General features: G+C 40.2%; 4 protein-coding genes across 8 annotated transcripts; 2 read left to right on the forward strand and 2 right to left on the reverse strand.

Moving 5' to 3' along the window:
- The first annotated feature begins 8 nt into the window (after positions 1-8).
- On the forward strand, positions 9-2,754 carry LOC116189238 (peroxisomal membrane protein PEX14-like). 3 transcript variants are annotated; one of them, XM_031518807.1, is made up of 6 exons: positions 9-150; positions 249-316; positions 755-1,018; positions 1,093-1,271; positions 1,402-1,535; positions 1,652-2,754. In XM_031518807.1, the coding sequence occupies exons 2-6, from the start codon at positions 277-279 to the stop codon at positions 1,848-1,850; spliced, it is 816 nt and encodes a 271-aa protein (XP_031374667.1). In that variant the 5' UTR covers positions 9-150; positions 249-276; the 3' UTR covers positions 1,851-2,754. The 3 variants fall into 3 exon arrangements, with proteins under 3 accessions (XP_031374667.1, XP_031374668.1, XP_031374669.1); XM_031518808.1 differs by having other exon boundaries at positions 1,670-2,754; XM_031518809.1 differs by having other exon boundaries at positions 1,117-1,271.
- A 453-nt stretch (positions 2,755-3,207) lies between these two features.
- Positions 3,208-7,703, forward strand: LOC116189236 (peroxisomal membrane protein PEX14-like). Of its 2 annotated transcripts, XM_031518804.1 has the most exons (12): positions 3,211-3,465; positions 3,719-3,963; positions 4,097-4,136; positions 4,214-4,407; positions 4,526-4,715; positions 4,819-4,908; positions 5,168-5,238; positions 5,351-5,396; positions 5,484-5,551; positions 6,448-6,492; positions 6,564-6,632; positions 7,025-7,703. In XM_031518804.1, exons 1-12 carry the CDS (start codon positions 3,429-3,431, stop codon positions 7,478-7,480), a joined length of 1,551 nt encoding a protein of 516 aa, XP_031374664.1. In that variant the 5' UTR covers positions 3,211-3,428; the 3' UTR covers positions 7,481-7,703. The 2 variants fall into 2 exon arrangements, with proteins under 2 accessions (XP_031374665.1, XP_031374664.1); XM_031518805.1 differs by lacking the exon at positions 6,564-6,632 and having other exon boundaries at positions 3,208-3,465.
- Positions 7,704-11,222: 3,519 nt separating this feature from the next.
- On the reverse strand, positions 11,223-14,113 carry LOC116189421 (synaptonemal complex protein 1-like). Its single transcript, XM_031519077.1, has 2 exons — positions 12,817-14,113; positions 11,223-12,057 (listed from the first exon to the last, which is right to left on the reverse strand). Exons 1-2 carry the CDS (start codon positions 14,102-14,104, stop codon positions 12,038-12,040), a joined length of 1,308 nt encoding a protein of 435 aa, XP_031374937.1. The 5' UTR covers positions 14,105-14,113; the 3' UTR covers positions 11,223-12,037.
- Positions 14,114-15,925: 1,812 nt separating this feature from the next.
- On the reverse strand, positions 15,926-19,082 carry LOC116187578. 2 transcript variants are annotated; one of them, XM_031516367.1, is made up of 4 exons: positions 18,941-19,082; positions 18,794-18,850; positions 18,617-18,689; positions 15,926-17,010 (listed from the first exon to the last, which is right to left on the reverse strand). In XM_031516367.1, the coding sequence occupies exons 2-4, from the start codon at positions 18,841-18,843 to the stop codon at positions 16,405-16,407; spliced, it is 729 nt and encodes a 242-aa protein (XP_031372227.1). In that variant the 5' UTR covers positions 18,844-18,850; positions 18,941-19,082; the 3' UTR covers positions 15,926-16,404. The 2 variants fall into 2 exon arrangements, with proteins under 2 accessions (XP_031372227.1, XP_031372228.1); XM_031516368.1 differs by having other exon boundaries at positions 18,790-18,850; positions 18,941-19,036.
- Positions 19,083-19,117: the final 35 nt, after the last annotated feature.

Below are 19,117 nucleotides of genomic sequence, written 5' to 3' on the forward strand. Positions count from 1 at the left end.
TAACGTAATTTCCCGGGTAAAAAAAAAAAAAACTTTACCTTCTCATTATGTATCTATACATATACATATATACGTGTATGTATGTGTATATAATCTGCGAAGTTAAAGGTCAAGCTTCATCATCGCAAGCAGCGAAGCTCCGCCATTAACGTGAGTCCTTGCTGCTCTGAAGTTCAATCAGAGGTTCCACAATGCTTGATCTTCTTCCACTTACTCTCCTATTGTCTCACCAGTTATTGTCCCTACAGTTATCGAGCTGGAGGTGGCGAGCGGAAGATGTCATCTCAATCTGCCGGCTGTAAAGCCCAATCAACCGGTATCAACTCTCAATCTCCATGCTCCTCTTCGTGTTTCCTTCATTGTCGGTTGATCTTTCGAGTTCCCCGGTCTGAATTTCATCGCCTTCAGTCTGCTACTTCAAGTGCTAACTAAAATTACCTCACGGCAACTATAACTGGATTATGAAGATTCTTGGAACATCGGTTTAGTCCCTTTTTTCCCTCGCGAAATTTACGTCAGGTGAACTGGTTTAATTATGGGACTTTGTGATAGCGAATCTGCATTATCTGAATGAAGGAGTCGGTGTGGGAATTCAGATGATCGTGTATGTTACTAAGATGGCTGTTGATACCAGACAGTTCGATCGAGTCGTTTTGATCATATATGTGTAAACTTGCTGGTTTGAGTACTAGCTATTTTCTCATTTTCTGGACTACCCTGGGACTCAAGTGCCGTGATCATTCTTGCGTTTCAGCTGTCGAGTTTGCTCAAAGAGAGAGTGAGGATCCGAAGAACGTTTCAACGGAAGATGCAGAAGCAAGTTCAGGCCGATCAGTTTGTCTGAATTCAGGAGCTGTGAGGGAGGAGCAAGTGCAGAATGCCATGAAGTTTCTTTCCCACCCCAGAGTCAGAAGTTCTCCGGTTGTCCACCAACGAACTTTCCTCGAAAAGAAGGGCCTCACAAAGGAGGAAATAGATGTAGCGCTTCAGCGTGAAAAAGCGGCTCGTATTGGCCGAGGTAGCTACATTTTCTCTTAAGGATTTTCTTGTACAGTTGTGTCTCTGATTGTTCTCTTCTGCGGCTTATGATAGAACCACTGCTGAAATCATCAACAGATGATCGGCCACAAGTCTCTTTGCAAGTTCTCCAGCCCTCAGGTGCTATAGCTTCACTTAGGCCTCTCCATTGGTACCATTTCCACTGGTCTCATTCCATCCTTGCCATAGGACTTCTAGCAGCATCAGGTGCCGCAACTGCCATTTTCCTCAAGGTATTAATATTGTCTTGTATATTTCTATGATGGAAATTGAAACGATTGTGGAATTGTTTTTTTTTTTTTGGTAGATTGGTTCTTGTGTTTATGTTATTTCATTTGTCCACGGGCATGTTTTATCCTTCAGAATTCATTCATTCCAAGGTTGAAGTCTTGGATTTACAAAGTCATCCCTGGTTCCAGTCCAACTTTGGTGGAAGGCCGAGGGAGCTGTCGATGTGGCAAAAGCGCAGCAGAAGATGTCAAACTTGATTATACGAGGTTAATTGCTGAAAGTTTTGTCGAGTCATCGCCAGTTGTTCTTCTCTCTTCCTACCTTCCATCTAGTTATTGTCTCTACAGTGATTTGACTGTACAAATAACTAATCACGACTCAGTTGCTCAATGTGTAACAGAAATGTGTCGGAATCGGATGTCTCAGACTTGAATTACCAGCCGCCACCTGAGAAAATTGCAGAGGCCCACAGAGTTGCAAAGTTTGCTGTCGGGGCATTGGCCTTTGACGATGTTTCTGGTGCACTGGATTACCTAAGAAAATCAGTCGAGCTTCTGACAAATCCATCAGCAGTTCCGTAGTTCTCTTGACCTCTGTGCTGATCAAAGATCTTTTATGGCTCGCTGACGAATAGGCAGATATTCTCTTGACCACCATATACATAGTCTAGGCTAGAATTGAATCTGTTAAAAGAGATCCAAACATCACCAGTTGTCTCCTTAAACCCCTTCCAAGAGTTAAAGGATATGCCTGGTCATCTATTTTTGATGCACCCGTGTCACCATGTCCACCGAACTTCTACAGAGTGAGACTATGTGATGTCTGCAACTTCGCACCTATCCATCTCTGACCATGAAAACAGATCGACCTGAGAATGCGCAGAGGAAAGGAAAGTGAAACCATTGCGGCATTGGTTTGGCTACTTCTGCATTTGGAATTGAAGCAGCTGGTGAATGATTTTAAGCACGATAATCTTCCTGTCCATCCAATATCAGAAAATAGTGCCCTCGCAGGGATGAAGAGCTTCTGAGAAAAGTTTCAGAGTGAAGTTTTTGAATTCTCCAAGCTCTTGAATCGAAAGAGGCAATAAGTAAATGCTTCATGGCATCATCATCAACCCCTTACTGTCTTTGAGGATAGCTTTTTTTATGTAGTGGTATGCGTCTCTATGTCTGCAAGTTTCTGAATGAGAGACTTCCAATTGTAGGATTGAAGATGAGAATCCTTTCATTTAGTCTCTAAATTCTGGACCTATATCGGTTGTCCGAAGTCTCTTGTATAAGTATAGCTCGAATCTCGGCAGCAGCAATGCATCGGTATTGAAATTGGCTGCAACAGCACAATCGAAGTACGAGTTTCAAGCTCCAACCTCAATTCTCAGCTGCAAATATGACAGCTCATGTTAATGTATCATTATCATATCAGATTTTCAAAATGTATCCTGGTCGTGTTATGTGTTAGTATTTTGAAATCTGTTGACCTTCAGTTATTCGATTGGACATAGTTTTGCGTTTTTGTGGCATGCTTATACGTCTTCACAAGAAAGTCTGTCTTAAGGTTCATTGCGACTACTGGATCAAGCTCAGTACACTGATGGTGGACCGATGTTGATCTGAAAACCGTCAGATCTTCATAAACCATCCGAACGTTCGCGTCGCGTTGTCCTTGGACCAACGTTTCTCCTAGTCATGAACGACGTGCTATAACCGCGAGTTTCACTTTGCTGAGGACTACCACGAGGACCGGTCCGGAGAGCCGAATTCACATGGATCTGGGCTCAATTCATAAGTGAGCTCATTTAGGCCGACGGAGTCCGGCCCAAACCCCGACTGAAGTTTTTCATGGGCTATAGCCCAGGGATCGACAAAACGGCCCTACACGCGGGAGTCGGGACGCACGCAGGCCCCACCACCAGAGCGGTGATCATCGTCAGAGCCGTGCTGCTATGTCTGTCAATGGCTTCTCCGCTCAGGCTGTGCTGAGAGCTTCGAGACTTCGCCGGCTCCGCTGCACATTTCTCTATTCTTCCTTCCCCCGTCAGGTCGTCTCCGGTAAGTAAGTAAAGGCAAAGTAGGCTCCTTCATCTACGGATTCCTCCTGCCGTTGAGCACGACTCGGTCGGAGGTTTTCTTTGGTTCTGCAGCTGAAGAAGGCCGGAGATGTCGACTCAATCCGATGGCGGTAACCGAACTCCAGGTCCTCGATTTCTCCCCTGTACTCTTCAGTTTTCACAATCCTGCTCAATTTCTGGTTTCAGAACATGCAGTATGGAAGCTAAAGGACTCAGCTTCTGTATTAATTGGAAATTAATGGCGTCAATTTGCAATTTTCGTTTCATCTCTGACGTGATATAGCAGAGTTCGATGTTCTTTCGTGATTCGTGAGTGAATTCATAGTTCATCTGATTAGGGCTCTGCCTATCTTAGCTAATACAATTGATATGTTTCAGCTGATGAGCTCGCTCGGAAAACTTCCGGGGATCCGCAAACTTCGGGGACCGAAGATACAAATTCTAAGTCCCCACCATCAGTGTTTGTGAATTCGGAACCTGTGCGAGAGGAGCAAGTCCAGAATGCCGTGAAGTTTCTTTCACACCCCAGGGTCCAAGGTTCCCCAGTCATTTACCGGCGGTCTTTTCTTGAAAGGAAAGGCCTCACGAAGGAGGAGATAGACGAAGCCTTTCGGCGAGTGCCGGTAAGCCGATAATTTCTTATCTTGGATGATATATTGCTTCTCGGTCTTCTGAATATCAGAAGATAGGTGTTCTTTTCGCTAACCATTTTATAGCGCGGATTTCTGTCTAACCGACAATTTATCTTCTCGATAGGACCCACCTCCAAGTGCACAGGCACCTACTGCCACTCAAGGTACCTAATTGTTCTCTCTGATACTAGTGGAAGCAGTGCTGGTTCATCTCTAATAGTTTTGGCCGCTGATAATGCAGAAGGGCAACTGCAATCATCCGCAAACGTTCAGCAGCAAGGTCCTGTACAAGCTCTTCAGCCTGCAACAGCTGCACGTGCTGGTGTTATAGCTTCAGTGGTGCCTGCTAATCGCTACCGTTTTCACTGGTATCATGCTATACTTGCTGTAGGACTTTTAGCGGGATCGGGTGCTGGGACAATCATATTTGTCAAGGTATCAACTAATACACTGGATATTACGACCATCTAATTAAATTAGATGGCTCTATTAGTTAGATTGGCATCATTTCTGTTTGTCTATGCATATTATCTGATGGCATATACATTTCCAGAAAGCGGTTATTCCAAGGTTGAGGTCATGGATACGAGCAGTTGTTATGGGAGAAGAAAATGGCATCCCAAAAGAAACTCACCTCAAGCCAACTTTGGCTGAAGAAACCACGGCTGCAGCCAAAGCGGCTGCCGCAGCAGCTGCAGATGTGGCTAAAGCAAGTGAGGAATTGTTGAATTCCAAACTTCAAGGTGATTTTTTTCCTTTATGGATTTATTCACTTAGACCTGCCCCCCTTTGCCTAGGGTTCCTCGACATGCTATTCTAAATCTGTTCATTTTCTTGTCATTTCAGAGAAAAAATTATTTGGGGAGATTATGAACTTGTTAGATGTTCAACTACGAGAAATGAAGTCGATAGGTGTTGCTGTGAAGAACTTACAAGGTATGAAACAACTTGATTTACGATCAAACTGCGACTAGGTTTTATCTTCTGTATGAATGGACTTTTCTTACGTGAAGTTGAGGTTTGGCAGGAAAATTTTCTTTTTTCCTTGGCACTTTCTGGTGTCATTAAGTACTAATCTTATTTTTACTTGTTCAACACTAAAGAATATTTCTAATTAATCGTACATGCTTGGGAAAGCAACTATTTTTCTTTCTTAAGTAGGTTATTGCTTAAAATCTATTCTTGTTTTCTTCAGGTCAAGCAAATTCCTATGTTAGGAATCCCTTGTCTAGTAGAGACCTTGCAGCCCCTACATCCTTTTCAAAGGTGAGAAGAGTAGAATCATGAAGTCATGAGAAATCAAAGCAAGACAATTTTCGTTGGTGTTAGAAAATTTCTTGTTCAAGGTTTCCTGATCTGCTTTTGTTTTTCCTAACAGCAACCATATGCTAATGGGAAGGCAGATTTGGACTACCGTACAGCAGGTCAGACCAGCCCCAACCACTTTAATTTATTATATTATGTTTATTTTTTTGCCGACTAAATAAATTTTCATACGGTTATTGTAACAGGCAGATCATCTATTCCTCAAGCATCCACGGAGCCCTCTGCTGCACCTCATCCAAAATCTTATATGGAGGTAACATATTAGTTAATATTTTGGACCGGGATTATGTGGACAGTCTATCATATTCTTGTTGAGCTCGCCAACATGTTGCTTATTTGTCTTATGCCCCTGTTATCTAACATGAAACTAGGGAATTTCATTTTTGAGAGGGCTTCTAACAGTCCTTTAGGTAGCCTTTCTTGGTTGTCGTTGGGTGTATGGAGGGAGGCATACCTAGTCGAGGAATTATTGGATTGGAGTAAAATTTTGAATGTGACTTAATTAGTTCATATATTTTCTGAGCCAACTGAGACCATACATACACTGATAAGCAATTCTTACACTTGCTTCTCCTAAATTTAGCAAATCATTCAATGACATTGTCAAGAGTCAGGACTGATACGTGTGTGAGACAGATTTGTTCTATAGTCAAACCTTAGCTTCTTGTGATAACTATGATTATCATTTAATCTGTTGGTCGCAATGACCCCTTTGGATAAGTCCTGGAAGGCATGAAAACTGGACTTCTTGCTGGTCATCGTGAGAGCTATGTATTATTTCTTTTTCTGTAGAAATGCCGTTTTAGCCTCACAGAGACCCCAGAAGTGGACGCGTGATTGTGTGCCATTTAATGGTGGCATTTGTCCATTTATAGATTATTTATATATGAGGTGACTGCTGTTCTTTTTTGGATGAACCAATTGATGCATCGACTATAAGCTGCAAGAAACCGGTTCTCTCTGCAAGTTTAGAAGGAGAAAAGACCAACGCAAGTATACATAACTGCCATGCACTTTTAAAAATATGCTGCTTGGCTCAATATTAGTTTCTTTGGTCCCGTCTAACCTATTTAGCATCATGGAATTCTTGATTTTTTGAATATAATGTCCCGTAGTTTTCGTGGTTATTGATTCATTATTCTTTGGCAGATCATGGCTATGGTACAAAGGGGGGAAAGACCTCCAAACGTTAAGGTAAGCTGCTTTTAATCCCTCTTTTGGTGTTAGCAGTATGTTTAATATATTAATATGATCTTTCCTCACAGGACATAGATGATTCACCCCCCAACCCAAACCAGCCAATATCTAATTCTCGGGTAGCTCCTCGAATTAAGGTTGCTTCCTGAAGCCTCCTTGCCTAAAATTCGACAATTTCTTTCTTCTTCATGTCTTATAATTCACGAATCCTGACTAATGGGAACAACTAAATCTGAGGAGTAATTGCTGCATACTTGAATTTTGAATCTGAATCAATTTAAGCACGGTTTAATGAGCTTATTTGGAGTACTTTTTTCACCTTTCGGTTCAGAAAGTATCTTCACTACCCACTAAATGAAATCTACCATGATTTCTCATAAATCTGACCTTTCCCTAATGGGGTGGGAAAATCATGATCAGGGTAGTGGACCCAAGGCTATGGAACTTAGGTGTGGGAAAATTGTGAAAAAAAGTATAATAATGATGATATTCTATCTGTGTAGTGATTTGTTCTTCTTTGCTTGGGCAGCCTTGGGAAGCTGGTCAGACCCAGAAGAGCTCAAACCAAGCATTTCCATATCAGTTGAACCCTGGAAGTGTAGATAACAATGGGTTTGTCTCTCAGTTGCCGGCCATTAGCTCAGGCCTTCGGGGGCAACCGGCGAAGAATTTGAGGATCTCTGAAATGGAGCATGAAGATGAGCTGAAAACCATGACCCATAGTTCAAGTTCCTTCGAGCAACCCATTAAGCATCCATGGGTCCCACCACAACCACCCCCTGTGGCCATGGTGGAGGCAGCGGAAGCCATCAGAAGGCCGAAGCCCTCAATCCCAAGGGAGCAACTGTCTGATGAGCAAAAAGTGTTTGGCCCTTCAGATGCAATGGATGAGTCGGTAAAGTCAGCTGATATATCCGAGTCAGGTGGAACAGCAGATAGTAATGGTGGGAACCAGGTACAGCGGGAGGAAGGCAACAACTTCTAAAGAAAATGAACTTGGATTAGGTGATCCGCTCAAGCCGAGCAACCTATAAATGCGGTCATTGTTGTTTGTTGAGCATACAAAGCCGAAGGGAACGCCCATGTACAAGAATATAACATGGTGCCTTTTGTAGGCGGCCCTATTGTACAAAGTGGACATTTATCCTTTTGAACATATTGTGTCATTTTATAAATGCAGTGAATAATATCTCGAGTTATCTATGCTAGATTTTTGATGTAGTGATCATACTTAGGTTGCGTGCGGGGTCGATTTGTGATATTGTATACATTCGCAGCCTCACATACGGGTGGGTCCTATGATCCTACGTACATGTCATCAAATAGTGTAGGAACGCACAATGTTTCAAGCTTGTCCCAAATTTACTAATTTTTAAAATTTTATCCTGAAAATATATAAAGTTTCATTCCATTACTACAACTATCAAATCGTTAGTTACTGCTAAATTTGCTGACGTTGAAGATAACGTGGCACACCTGGTTGAAGGAATCCTACGTGGCTGTTATCCTCCATCATGCTGGATTCTCCATCTTACCCCTGAACTTCTCCATCTCCATCTTTTCTTATTAGAAAGCTTTATTTTTGGAAAAATTGAGTCTAGTATGACCCGTTGTCAAGTGACATCGAGAGATCATGATCGTCCATCACGTGTGAGCCCCGTGGGTCTCGCGGATGAATGGTCATGATGACTGTGTCTCATATGACACGTGGTCATGCTAGACTTTCCATTGGAGTAAATATATATATATGTTTAAACCTTGATATTTAGATTTTAGAAGTCCAACGGTACTCATTAATTCAGTTCAAACGGGGTCGGGTCACTAAGACTCTTCCAATCAAGAATTTTCATTATTCACAGGGCTCGAACCCGAGAATTTATTTAATGAGAATAAGCGCCGAATCGTTTAAATAATCATTGTTGATAATAAAAAAAGTTATTTCGTTTTGCACTTTGTATGTATTGGGTCTTTTTTATTATTATAAGAGAGGCTCATTGATCTTAATTTAATAAAAGAAATCTTAATAGCTAAATAAAAATGGCACGGGTAATCCCACACGAGTAGCGAATTTGATATATCTTAGTTATCAGGCGATGACATGCATAACTGCGCTAAACTCTTTCCGATTGTATTGGGTCATTTTCAATCTAGCGATTGGAGAGTGGCATGGGAAAAAAAAAAAGTTCCATTTAAAAGAAGAATAGACAAATCCCCCGATCTTGACTAATATGTCATTAGTTTGATGGTCTAATCAATTTTTTTTTTTTGTATAACAGATTCTGAATAATTAGACGCGCTATCACCCAAATCAAATTATGAACAACCTTAACCTTCTTCTTTTCTTTTTTTTTTTTTGTGAAAAGGAATAATTTATTAGCAGAAGATGGTCTTTAAACAGGTCAGCCATTGCAGACGGTCTTGTGGGAGCAAACCATAAACCAACCAACCCAACACTTGCTGCCTTTTTAACAGCCAAGTGTGCTAACCGAACATGGTTTCGAGGGCTATACAAAACCATGACATGAGGAAGACTATCCAAAAGATGGCGACAATCTTCCAAGTTTGTCATTAGGAATGCAGTGCCAGAAAGGGTTGATCCAGACGAGGACGCATGTACAGCTCCGTCTGTAAGGATCTTCGAAAAAGTGCCCCTTATAGGGCTTGCCGGTGCCGGTTCTCCTCATCGATGTAAGGACCCTGCAGGAGACAACGATATAAGCTGCGAAACATTATTATCGTTTCTCACTGAGAGAATACCATGCATGGCCCTATCAACTGAACGAAGCACCTGTCTAAAGATGACCCCATTCCTTTTTAAAACGGGGGAATGTCCTCGGATTTGAGCAAGCTAAATTCCAATACAGGTGTGCAAGGCTCCGATTGGTTTTAGAACCGGCTTCAGGGGAATGTCTTCTTCTGGAAGTTTTCCAATATGTTGGCTGGGTTGTGATGGACAAAGCTGCTATGGTAGAGCAGCCGCAGGAAAGCGCTAAGGTGAAGACATTCCTTACATTCCTTCCTAGGATTACCTAACCACTGGTATCAAGTTTAGATCAACTCGGCCCAAGGGATTTTATTTAAACAAAACCATTATGACGATCCTTTTTTTCCAAGTGACCTTTCATTTGGTTGGTTTATGTGATTGTATGAATTAGTGATTAAAAAGGCCGAAAAAGAAATCGCGACACGACAATCATAGATTCAAAAATCCAAATTGTCTTGGAGGAAAGCAGGAAGGAGGAAAGCAAAAAAAAAAAAAAAAAATCCCTCTTCCTCCCCGTCACTCATAATACATCCATCACAATAAATGAGAGGAGGGGCAACCACATCAAAGAAAGCTCATTTCAAATGAGTATCTTTGCTCCCCATTTTTTTCTTCTATAATGCGTTATAAAATATTTGTTTCAATTAAGCAATGACTTCTCTTTCTTATAATCAATTTTTTACATAATTATAAAAGTTGAAATGGTTTTTTCTCATCCAAAAACGTGTACATATTACCAACATGGGTTTACTCAAATGATTTGGCATTTGTTTCGCTTAATAAAAAAGAAAACAAATTGAAAAAACACACATATATATATATATATAAACTAAAACAAATTGAAGATATATGTCTAGAATGAATTTTCAAGTCTACCATTTATAGAAAGTGCATTGAATTTGGAAAAACCTCTTTTCGATGAATTTTTTTAAATATTCGAGAAGATTTTTAATTTTTCAAAAGACTCAAAATTATATATCAATTCATAAAATAATATGGACATATATCTAAAGTTTGTTGATAAGATATATCAAATAAAATATAACAAAATTTATTTAATTTGGGATTTAAAAAGAAAAATACACGATTCTTCTCATTAGAAATTGAATTCTCTAAGCTATTCAAAGGGTGATAAATCACGAATTAAGAATTCTAAAAAAACGATGTTTTATAAGCACTTGTCGGCTTTTATATATCATAATAAATTATTTCCTTCTAAATTAATCATGGACCAACTAAAAATTCTTATACTTTGCTTAGAACTTACAAGAAAACTTACGTGGACAAAAATGAATTAGCATTTTTTTAGTTGGTTTTAAGTATCTCAGCGGGGGCACTCATGATTTTTATGATAAAAGATCAAATATCACAAATTTTTTAACTCATATGAATAAACTTCGGACATGTCAGGGATTGCAAACCAAACCAAATATAAAAGAAAAAGAAGAGTCTGTTGTCTTCGAGACCACGCACACCCCACGAGCCACAAGTCTATGTTTGGTCTTAAGACCATAATCTTACTCAACTCAATTCAACTCTATACTTCACAAAATTCAACAATAAAATTATTATTTTTAAAATATATATTTTTTAATTTAATAATAAATTCTCACATACTTTTTTTTAACTATCCTTATAATTAATTTTTTAATAATAAATTTCGCATATACTTTCATATCTATATATATATATCAATTTTTTAATTACAAATTTTTCATTTACTTTAACATCTATATATACATATACATATATATATATATATATATATTCATCAACATATTTATTAACATTTATAATCATCGTACAAAATCAAGTTGAGTTGAATTATTATCCAACTCGAAAACCAAACGCAAGCTAAAAGATCAGTTCATGTACGAGTACATATGTAGATGGCCTCATATTGTGCTGCCTTGGATGCTCTGTTTTTTTTTTTTTCTTTTTTCTTTTTCTTTTTGCCTTAAAATGTAAAAAAGAGCTTTCTGCCCCCTGCCTTTATATATCAAAATATGCTTTCCAAATTTGCAATATAATGCACATGCAGTTTTGCCACTCTTGTCAAGATCTTTCGAGCAACGTTCTTTGCGAGAAGACTGCAGACTGCACTAACTGAAAGACCTCTCCTAGCTAATTGAAATTCCAGTACAAGGAATTTGATTATAAGCACGCAATCAGAGAAAAAGTTTCTTCTGAATACCCACAGCACGCATATCATTATGCGGATATACATTCCCTGGTCTCCCCCTGTACATTTTCATCGTATGGTTGTATATGTCGTCTCACAAAACTCATTTAGAACTCACTTTGTTAGATAGCCGGTCCTGACTTACGAGGGCAACAATTTGAGTTATTGTCCATAGGATCGATAAGAGTGCTCTCCCTGAGTAGAGGCTTGTGCCAAACCTGATCCATCCTTCCACATTTTGTGCACATATCGTATCCCGATCATGAGGAAATGAAGAAATACAGAGAAAGGGCAAAGTGCCGCCCCATATCCTATCCATAATTCGAATTCTGATCATATTAACTTCGTTTAATCATAAGGATTAGTAATTACGGTCTGAAGAACAAACTAAACTATGCTCTGCCAAGTAATTAGCATGCCTAACTTCAATCTATACTGTGCTACCGTGTGAAGGAGGCAATGTTGAACTAAAACAAGAGTTAAGGAATGTAACTGCACTGACCAATCTCTATACCAATGTCGTGTGGTATCAGCTCTGAAATTTGGGATGATGGGATTTCAGTTTCTTCTGGGCTTGCTGCAGAAGGAAAACGTCCCTAGGCAGGACCGAGACGGGCTGCAATGAGAATACAAGTGAGCAAGCTTTTATTGCCGCCACACATAAAGCATATCATGCGAATTCTATTCTTTAGCCATTAGACACGTATAAGTGCTACCCGAGACCAATACTAGGAGAACAAAAGATAAAGAAAATCCAAAGCTCGGATGCAGAAGGACGACAATGGACACACATGCTGCAGCTCGAACAAAATGCAAAATCATACAATAGCGGATGCGGGACCAGTCTATGGACTAGAGGGAACTGAAACATCATTGATGAGAAATCTATAATCCGACACATACTTCAATTACTTGCTCCTATCAACCATAGAGTAAAACCTTAAAACCGATCGATCCATCATATGATTCCTATGTTATCGTAAGGTATGTTCAACAGTGGACCTTCTTCCCGGAAAGTTGAGCATCAGGAAATCAAGGCAAGACTTTAATGTTGTCGGAAACACCAATTGAATTGTGCACAAGCTTTGAATATGCATTGACAATCCCAAACACCTAAAGTCGAACACTATCAGAAAGCAAGCCAGACAACGAACTATATCGCAAAGCCACGCCTCAAGTAGGAATTCGCACTCTCCACTAGGTAAATTATCGACACTTGTTATAGCAAACACTGATTTAATTTATCTAAGGGATGCATAGTACAGGCATGAATCCTTGGAGTCAAAGAAAGTCACCGTGACGAACACCGAGCAGTTGGTTGTATTACATAGACACGTATTCAAAGGATCACGCAAGAGTTGAGGAAGAAACTTACGAGTTTGCTCCTCTGATAAACCGAGCGCAGCTCGTAGATCAGCTAGAGATCTTCTCACTGCATCCAGTTGTTTGTGCTTCGAGTTTAGTTCCTCGGAGCATCCGGCTATCGAAGCTTGGATTGAAGAGAGCTCTCGCTCTCTACATTTGAGTTCCTTCTCCCTTTCAACCAATAAACTCAGTAGGGTCTCCAGCTCTTCTTTTTTCTTCACGAGCTCGGCGTTATCCTTCTCGATGGAGGTGATTATCGCACTATGCTCTTTCTCTTTCAACTCGAGTTCGCCACGGGCTCGGTTGATTGTTTCGGTGAGCAAAGCAAGAGTTGCTTTCTTCGATTCGATTTCTTCCGAGTACTGTCTCGAGATCTTCTCGAGCGAGGTGTGCTGCTCTTTCTTCCGGTCGATTTCTATGGAGTAACGATCTGAACCCTCCGCAAGAGCCTCGAGTTTACCCTCTCTTGATCTCACCTCTGCTGAGAGATCTTCCACGGACTTCCCGAGCCTCGCGAATTCCCTCCGTTTCGAGTCGAGTTCCTTCACGCACTCGTCGAATGCCCTCACAACCAGCTGCAGCTCATCCCTCTTACAATCAAGTTCGCGCAAACAACCCCGGAGCTCTTCCAGCACGCACTCGGTCCTCTCCTCCGTCGACATGAGTTCTTCGGAGCTGGCCTGGATCATCCTCTGCATTATCTCGAGCTCCAGCGTCTTCGTTGTGACGGAATCCCCCAGCAGGATCAGCTCCCTGTCCTTAGCCTCGGCCTCCAGGACACAACCAGCGAGCGAGTCCTTCGCCCGGAGCAGCAACTCCTCCTTCTCCCTGCACGCATTTCCCAACTCCTCGAGCCTCCTCTCCATCGAACCCAAGTCCTTCTCCTTCCGGAGAATGTCGTCGATGGACCCCTCCCTAGCCTCGAGGTTCTCGAGCCTCTCGTCCAAGGACTTGGCGATGGAGTCGAAATGCTCCTCCAGTTCCTCCCACTGCAGCCCCAGCAGGAGGGCTTGCTCGAAACCTTTGCGCAAGCTCTCTTTCTTGCAGGGAACTAACCGCAGATCCGCCGCGATTCTGTCCATTGCGATTGCGACGGAATCTTCTCCGTGATGTGACATGAAGAGGAGGAGGAGGAGGAGGAAGATGGAGGAGGAGGAGGAGGAGGAAGAAGAAGAACCCCCCGAACCCACGAATTGGGCCCAAGTCCCTGGGCCCACTCCTCGTGGATCAGAGTGAGCTTCGGCCCATTTCGAGCAATCCCCGTTGGGCCCAAGCATGTGGGTCCGCGTCATGGACATGCAACTTGCATCAATTAAATTCTTCACATAAATTTTGCATCAACAAGGTCATTCATTACATTGTCCCTTATCATTCGAGTGAGGGGACTCCTCCTTGGCAACCTCTCCCAAGAGAGGTTCAGAGGTCGCCGGAGGCTCCAGTCGACTCTGGCGACCACCAACACTCTCTCCCTTTCTCCCTTTGTTTCCTCTACTTCAATAGAATTTTCCTTACTATGTTCCCTTTTACTCGATCGAAAAGATCAAATTAATGTAGTGAAGGACCAAACTAATGTAGGAAAGGACGAAATTAACGTAGTGAAGGGCCAAATTAATATGATAGATGGTCAAATTGATGTTGTGAATAATCAACCTACTACTAATGTAGAAAAAGACAAAATTAATCTATAAAAGGACCTAAACAATGCAAAATAATAAAAAAAACCGATTAATATAACTTATCCATCTTGTTTGGATTGAAGATTATGGAGGGTTATGAAAAGATAGGTTATGGATGAGTTATAATAACTTATGTTTGGCTTTTACATTTTGTTTGAATAGAGAGTTATGAACGGTTTAAAACAATCCATATTTGGCAATTAAAAAAAAGAGGGCATGAAAGATTATGGTGAAATTACTTGACCCTCCATAACCCACCTAAGGCTCAATCTTTCATTCCACTAATTTTAGGTATTATGAAGGTATAAGTTGTCAAAATCAATTTTAACCCTCTTTTTTTATGAAATTGCAATAATGCCTTCTTTAACCTTATCACCTTTGTTTGTTCATATATACACCTATGTGTATATATATTATGGTAGTTATATATACCTTCCTTTTTCTATACACCTCTGTTATATATACACCACTATTATTTATTTATTTTAACGAGACCTCTTTTATATATGTATATCAATATCAGTTGTTCGTCCCTTTCTCATTTGGTTCTTGTATATATATATATACATATGTATATATATATACATATACATATACATGTTATATGACTGTATGTATCCATTTACATGATACATTATACAGCGTATATGATGCGGCAGAAGACATGACAAATCGGTACATTGAGAAAAACAGGTTCTGATGATATTGTCTCAAGGGAAACGGCCTTCAGAGCACAACTCACGCCTTTAGCTATGAAAAGACGAAATTTAGGCCGAATTCCATCATTTAAGGCGTAAAACAGACATTTTTATGTTATTTGGGCGTTTTTATAATTTTAATAAAAGTTTATACCTTACATGTAATTTAGGCATTTTTAATCATCTAATAAAGTTTAGAGCTATTGTGCTCTTTCGTTCATTCTCGGATTCGATTCGAGTTGGATGCCGATTTTCTAGGAATTCGAAAAATCAATAAGGAATTGAAAGTCGTAGTCCTCGTATTCTACAGAATCAATGGATCTGTGACAAGTTATTTGTGTGTACGCTGTGTCAGTACATATATCCATATCTCTACCTATATGTATATATTGTAAATATTATATAATATATTATTTATGTTTATTCGTGCATTATATAAAAAAAAGTATAATGGTCAAATAACATGATTATAGTTTTTCGCCCATCCTTTCTTGCAACTATCCAAGCATAAATTATGGAGGGTTAAGAAAATCTCCTCATAAGCCATCCCATCCCACCCCATCCTTCCATAACTCATCCCACCCTATTATTCACCCTATTATCCAAACATAGTGTTAAAATTTTGAAGAGGAAAAGGTTATGGAGGGATTACTAATCCCTACATAACCCTTCATAACCTTTATATTTTAATATCACAAATTTGAGATGTTATGAAGAAACAAAAAAATCAACCACTGAGATGAAATTATAAAAAATAAATGAGGGTCAAGATTTTTTTGAAATTCTCACAATATCTCACTCCCATCATTTAATGAAGTTTATCCAAGCATAGATTATAGAGAATTAAAGAACCCCTCCATAGCCCACAACATCCCATCCCTCCATAGCCCATCCTCCCCCACCCTTTCATAACCTTACATAAGAGCTATCCAAACAAAGTGTTATGGTCCGGCTGCTCGCTAGAAAATTTTCAGAAAAAAATGTGGGAAAGAACCAATCAATTGAAGATATAAACATAATCATGTACAGAGGTACTTCTCTTGGGCAAGCTTGCATCTCAAGATTCTTGAATTTCTCCTCCTCTTTTTTTTTTTTTGACAAAATGAGCATGACTATTCATGGAATTTCTCGGGCAACTTTTTGGGGCTTAGAATCATGGGACGTCTTAATCTTCCTGTTGGCCGACAATAATCAGAGCCCTTGCCGACGAGTTTTGGACAAGTCCTAGGGCTCATCACGCACTTTCTTGCTACCATGATTACATACCAAGTCCTTAATCTTCCATCTCTTTGAGACTGACATGTTCCCGCCAGGCTCATCACCCTTCTTCTTCTTGTCCAAAACATTCTTTACTTCTCGCGCTGCCTTTGCCCTCCACAGACAGTACATCTCGGGAGCCAAACATTCGAACTCGTCTTCCTCGTATGAATGAGATCCCGAACCCAAGCTTGAACACGAATGCCAGCTCGAGCTATTCCACTCTCGTTCTTGGCTGAACAGCCTCCCGAGTGGCTCCCTGACCGGTCTCTTCTGCTGATGAGAATTGGGCCCATCATTCCTCATTGGGAACTTAAAAGGATGTGAGGGCCGGATCTGGCCATTGAGGAAGATCTTGTCAGCAGGGACTGGGGATGACAGCGGCTGTCCGGTGCAAGCAAATGTGAACTCAGCCTCATCTTCCCATTCATCCGGGTCTGGCTCCATTCCAATGACAATGAGTGGCTCCGAACCCTCTCCAGAGGAAGTATGAAAATCGAAGAAAAACGACCTCGAGTTTGAGGTTGATGATGAGAGCAATGGAGATGCCTGCATTTGGGACAGCTCTGGAACCTGCAAAAGAGGGATGTGGATGGAGAACTGAGAAGATAAGCAAATGTTATGTGTGTACATATATATATATGTGTATTTATATATATAATATTTGATACGGGTAAGGAAGATCAATCAAATTCAAATAAAGGGTATAGAGTGGTTAGAGAAAATATGAAATAATAATGTGAGAGTGGGAAATGAAAATCAATGGGACAGGTGGAAGATTGAAATGGGAGATGATTAGGTTTGGTGAGGGTCGGCACCGAGTTTGGTACATAATAAGGGACTCAAAAATTCCGGCCACAGAACGATTTCTCACTAAAGAGTGGCTCCTAAGTTATTACATCTCAAGAAATGAAAGCACCTTTTTCTCGGTTATCACCGATGAATTCCGAGCTTCTGGTATGCGGCCTCCAAAGTTTTCTCAGACAGGATTGTTCTAACCGAGAACCGACCACATTCAATCTGACGGGATCCGAAACCTATTGCCAATCCTAGTTCCCGTAAACTTTTAGCGGACATCATGTCATGATAGCCGAAAATCTTAGATGAGATGAGATGTTGAAGGATAACGGCTGATGATGCATAGGTTGTATCATTCAGCTTTTTTTGTACTTTATTACCTACCAACACCAAGGGGGGGAAAAAAAAGAAAAAAAGGGAGTTCTATTGATGTAATCCAAAAAAGAACTAGCTTGGATGTAACCGTATATGCAACATCCTAAGCTAAAACTCTGATCTAATCCCTTCCTGGGCCGGTCATGTTCATATCGGAATCACTTTCCACGATAAAAAATTGAACCCGAGACCTTAATGGTGCGTTTAGTTTCAGAGTTAAAAGTAACTTTAATTTTGATTGTGGAAAATGACAAATGATTGTGTAGTGTATTGAATTAAAATTAAAGTTAAAATTTTTACCTTGAAAAATGTGTATTTTTATTGTATAGTGTATTGAATTAAAATTAAAATTAAAATTTTTGTAATTTTAACTACGAAAGCAAACGGAACATAAATATTGGAGTAAAATCGTCTCCCCGCTTAAGCCAACCTCTTATTGGTGAATGTAACCAGGCCACTAGCATTCATATTGGAATCACTTTCCACGGCCTTCCAATAAAATTTAAACCTGAGACCTCATCTGTAGCAGTAAATTGCCTCCCCGTCTAAACCAACCCTTCGTCGGAGAATGTAACCAAATGTTGTTGGACAACAATATGACTTGTCTCGTTGGCATCCCACCCACAAATTTCAAAAGGAAATAATAGGGAAAAAAAAAAAAGAAGAACTAATCATAGGATTCACGATGTTCACTGCACTGATTAAAATATATACATATATTTATATATCACTGCATTTTTTTTTTTTTTTTTTTTGTCTTCACTTGCAAAGAAGATGAGAATGGTCAGATGATGATATGATATAAGAAAGCATAAAATTAGGAGATGCCGAGTTTGGTTGGGTTTGGTTTTGTCAAACTGCGGCCAAATTTCACAACTGATGGCGTGATTAGTGGCCCTTCTCATATTATTATTGCTATGATGAGAAATGTCTTCCATCAGCTGCGACTAACCAAGTGCAACTATATGTCGAAGAATGACGCGTTATATCAGTAAAGGATATTTACCTTGTTTCGGATGAGAATATCAACAGGACCTCGAAACTGCGAAGTCTGGATGTTCCTTATGCCGTGTAATAAGCTATAATAAGATGAGCAATCGTAAAAAGGTCGCACATGAGGTAAAAATGAGTAAGGAAAAGTTTTCGTGTCATGAGAGGAAGGACAACGCGGAAGCTTACCCACCAGAAAGCATGAGCGGGCAGCCACAATGTGTGTCGACTGTAATCAGACATTAGTAAGCTGCACAAAATAGAACATAAACAAAGTCAAACTTCTGTGAAATAGAAAATTTTCACTTTTTGCAAGTTGCAAGTATGGATATGCACTCACCTGACTTATGGATGGGTTGGTAACAAGCTTGCGCGCAAGTACTCGTCGAATTCCAAAATCAACTGCTTCTGCCCGCTTCAAATTTCTTGCGACCCGATTCAGCAACGATTTAATCTTGGCTCATGGTATGGAATATCTGTGTTCTAAAGCAACTATTTGAGCAATTCTTTCAATTAC

This window comes from Punica granatum, chromosome 8 (genome assembly GCF_007655135.1).
Source record: "Punica granatum isolate Tunisia-2019 chromosome 8, ASM765513v2, whole genome shotgun sequence".
In the NCBI taxonomy this organism is placed as follows: Eukaryota; Viridiplantae; Streptophyta; class Magnoliopsida; order Myrtales; family Lythraceae; genus Punica; species Punica granatum.

Excerpts from the sequence above, each read along its gene's own strand:
- LOC116189238 (XM_031518807.1), top strand. The coding sequence starts at position 277 with ATGTCATCTCAATCTGCCGGCTGTAAAGCCCAATCAACCG. Across the intron at positions 317-754 it reads CTGTAAAGCCCAATCAACCG|CTGTCGAGTTTGCTCAAAGA; the intron begins GTATCAACTCTC and ends CTTGCGTTTCAG. Across the intron at positions 1,272-1,401 it reads CAACTGCCATTTTCCTCAAG|AATTCATTCATTCCAAGGTT; the intron begins GTATTAATATTG and ends TTTATCCTTCAG.
- LOC116189236 (XM_031518804.1), top strand. The coding sequence starts at position 3,429 with ATGTCGACTCAATCCGATGGCGGTAACCGAACTCCAG. Across the intron at positions 3,964-4,096 it reads AAGCCTTTCGGCGAGTGCCG|GACCCACCTCCAAGTGCACA; the intron begins GTAAGCCGATAA and ends TCTTCTCGATAG. Across the intron at positions 5,239-5,350 it reads CCCCTACATCCTTTTCAAAG|CAACCATATGCTAATGGGAA; the intron begins GTGAGAAGAGTA and ends TTTTCCTAACAG.
- LOC116189421 (XM_031519077.1), bottom strand. The coding sequence starts at position 14,104 with ATGTCCATGACGCGGACCCACATGCTTGGGCCCAACGGGGATTGCTCG. Across the intron at positions 12,058-12,816 it reads TTTATCAGAGGAGCAAACTC|CCCGTCTCGGTCCTGCCTAG; the intron begins GTAAGTTTCTTC and ends TTCTCATTGCAG.
- LOC116187578 (XM_031516367.1), bottom strand. The coding sequence starts at position 18,843 with ATGTCTGATTACAGTCGACACACATTGTGGCTGCCCGCTCATGCTTTC. Across the intron at positions 18,690-18,793 it reads CTGCCCGCTCATGCTTTCTG|CTTATTACACGGCATAAGGA; the intron begins GTGGGTAAGCTT and ends ATCTTATTATAG. Across the intron at positions 17,011-18,616 it reads ATATTCTCATCCGAAACAAG|GTTCCAGAGCTGTCCCAAAT; the intron begins GTAAATATCCTT and ends CCTCTTTTGCAG.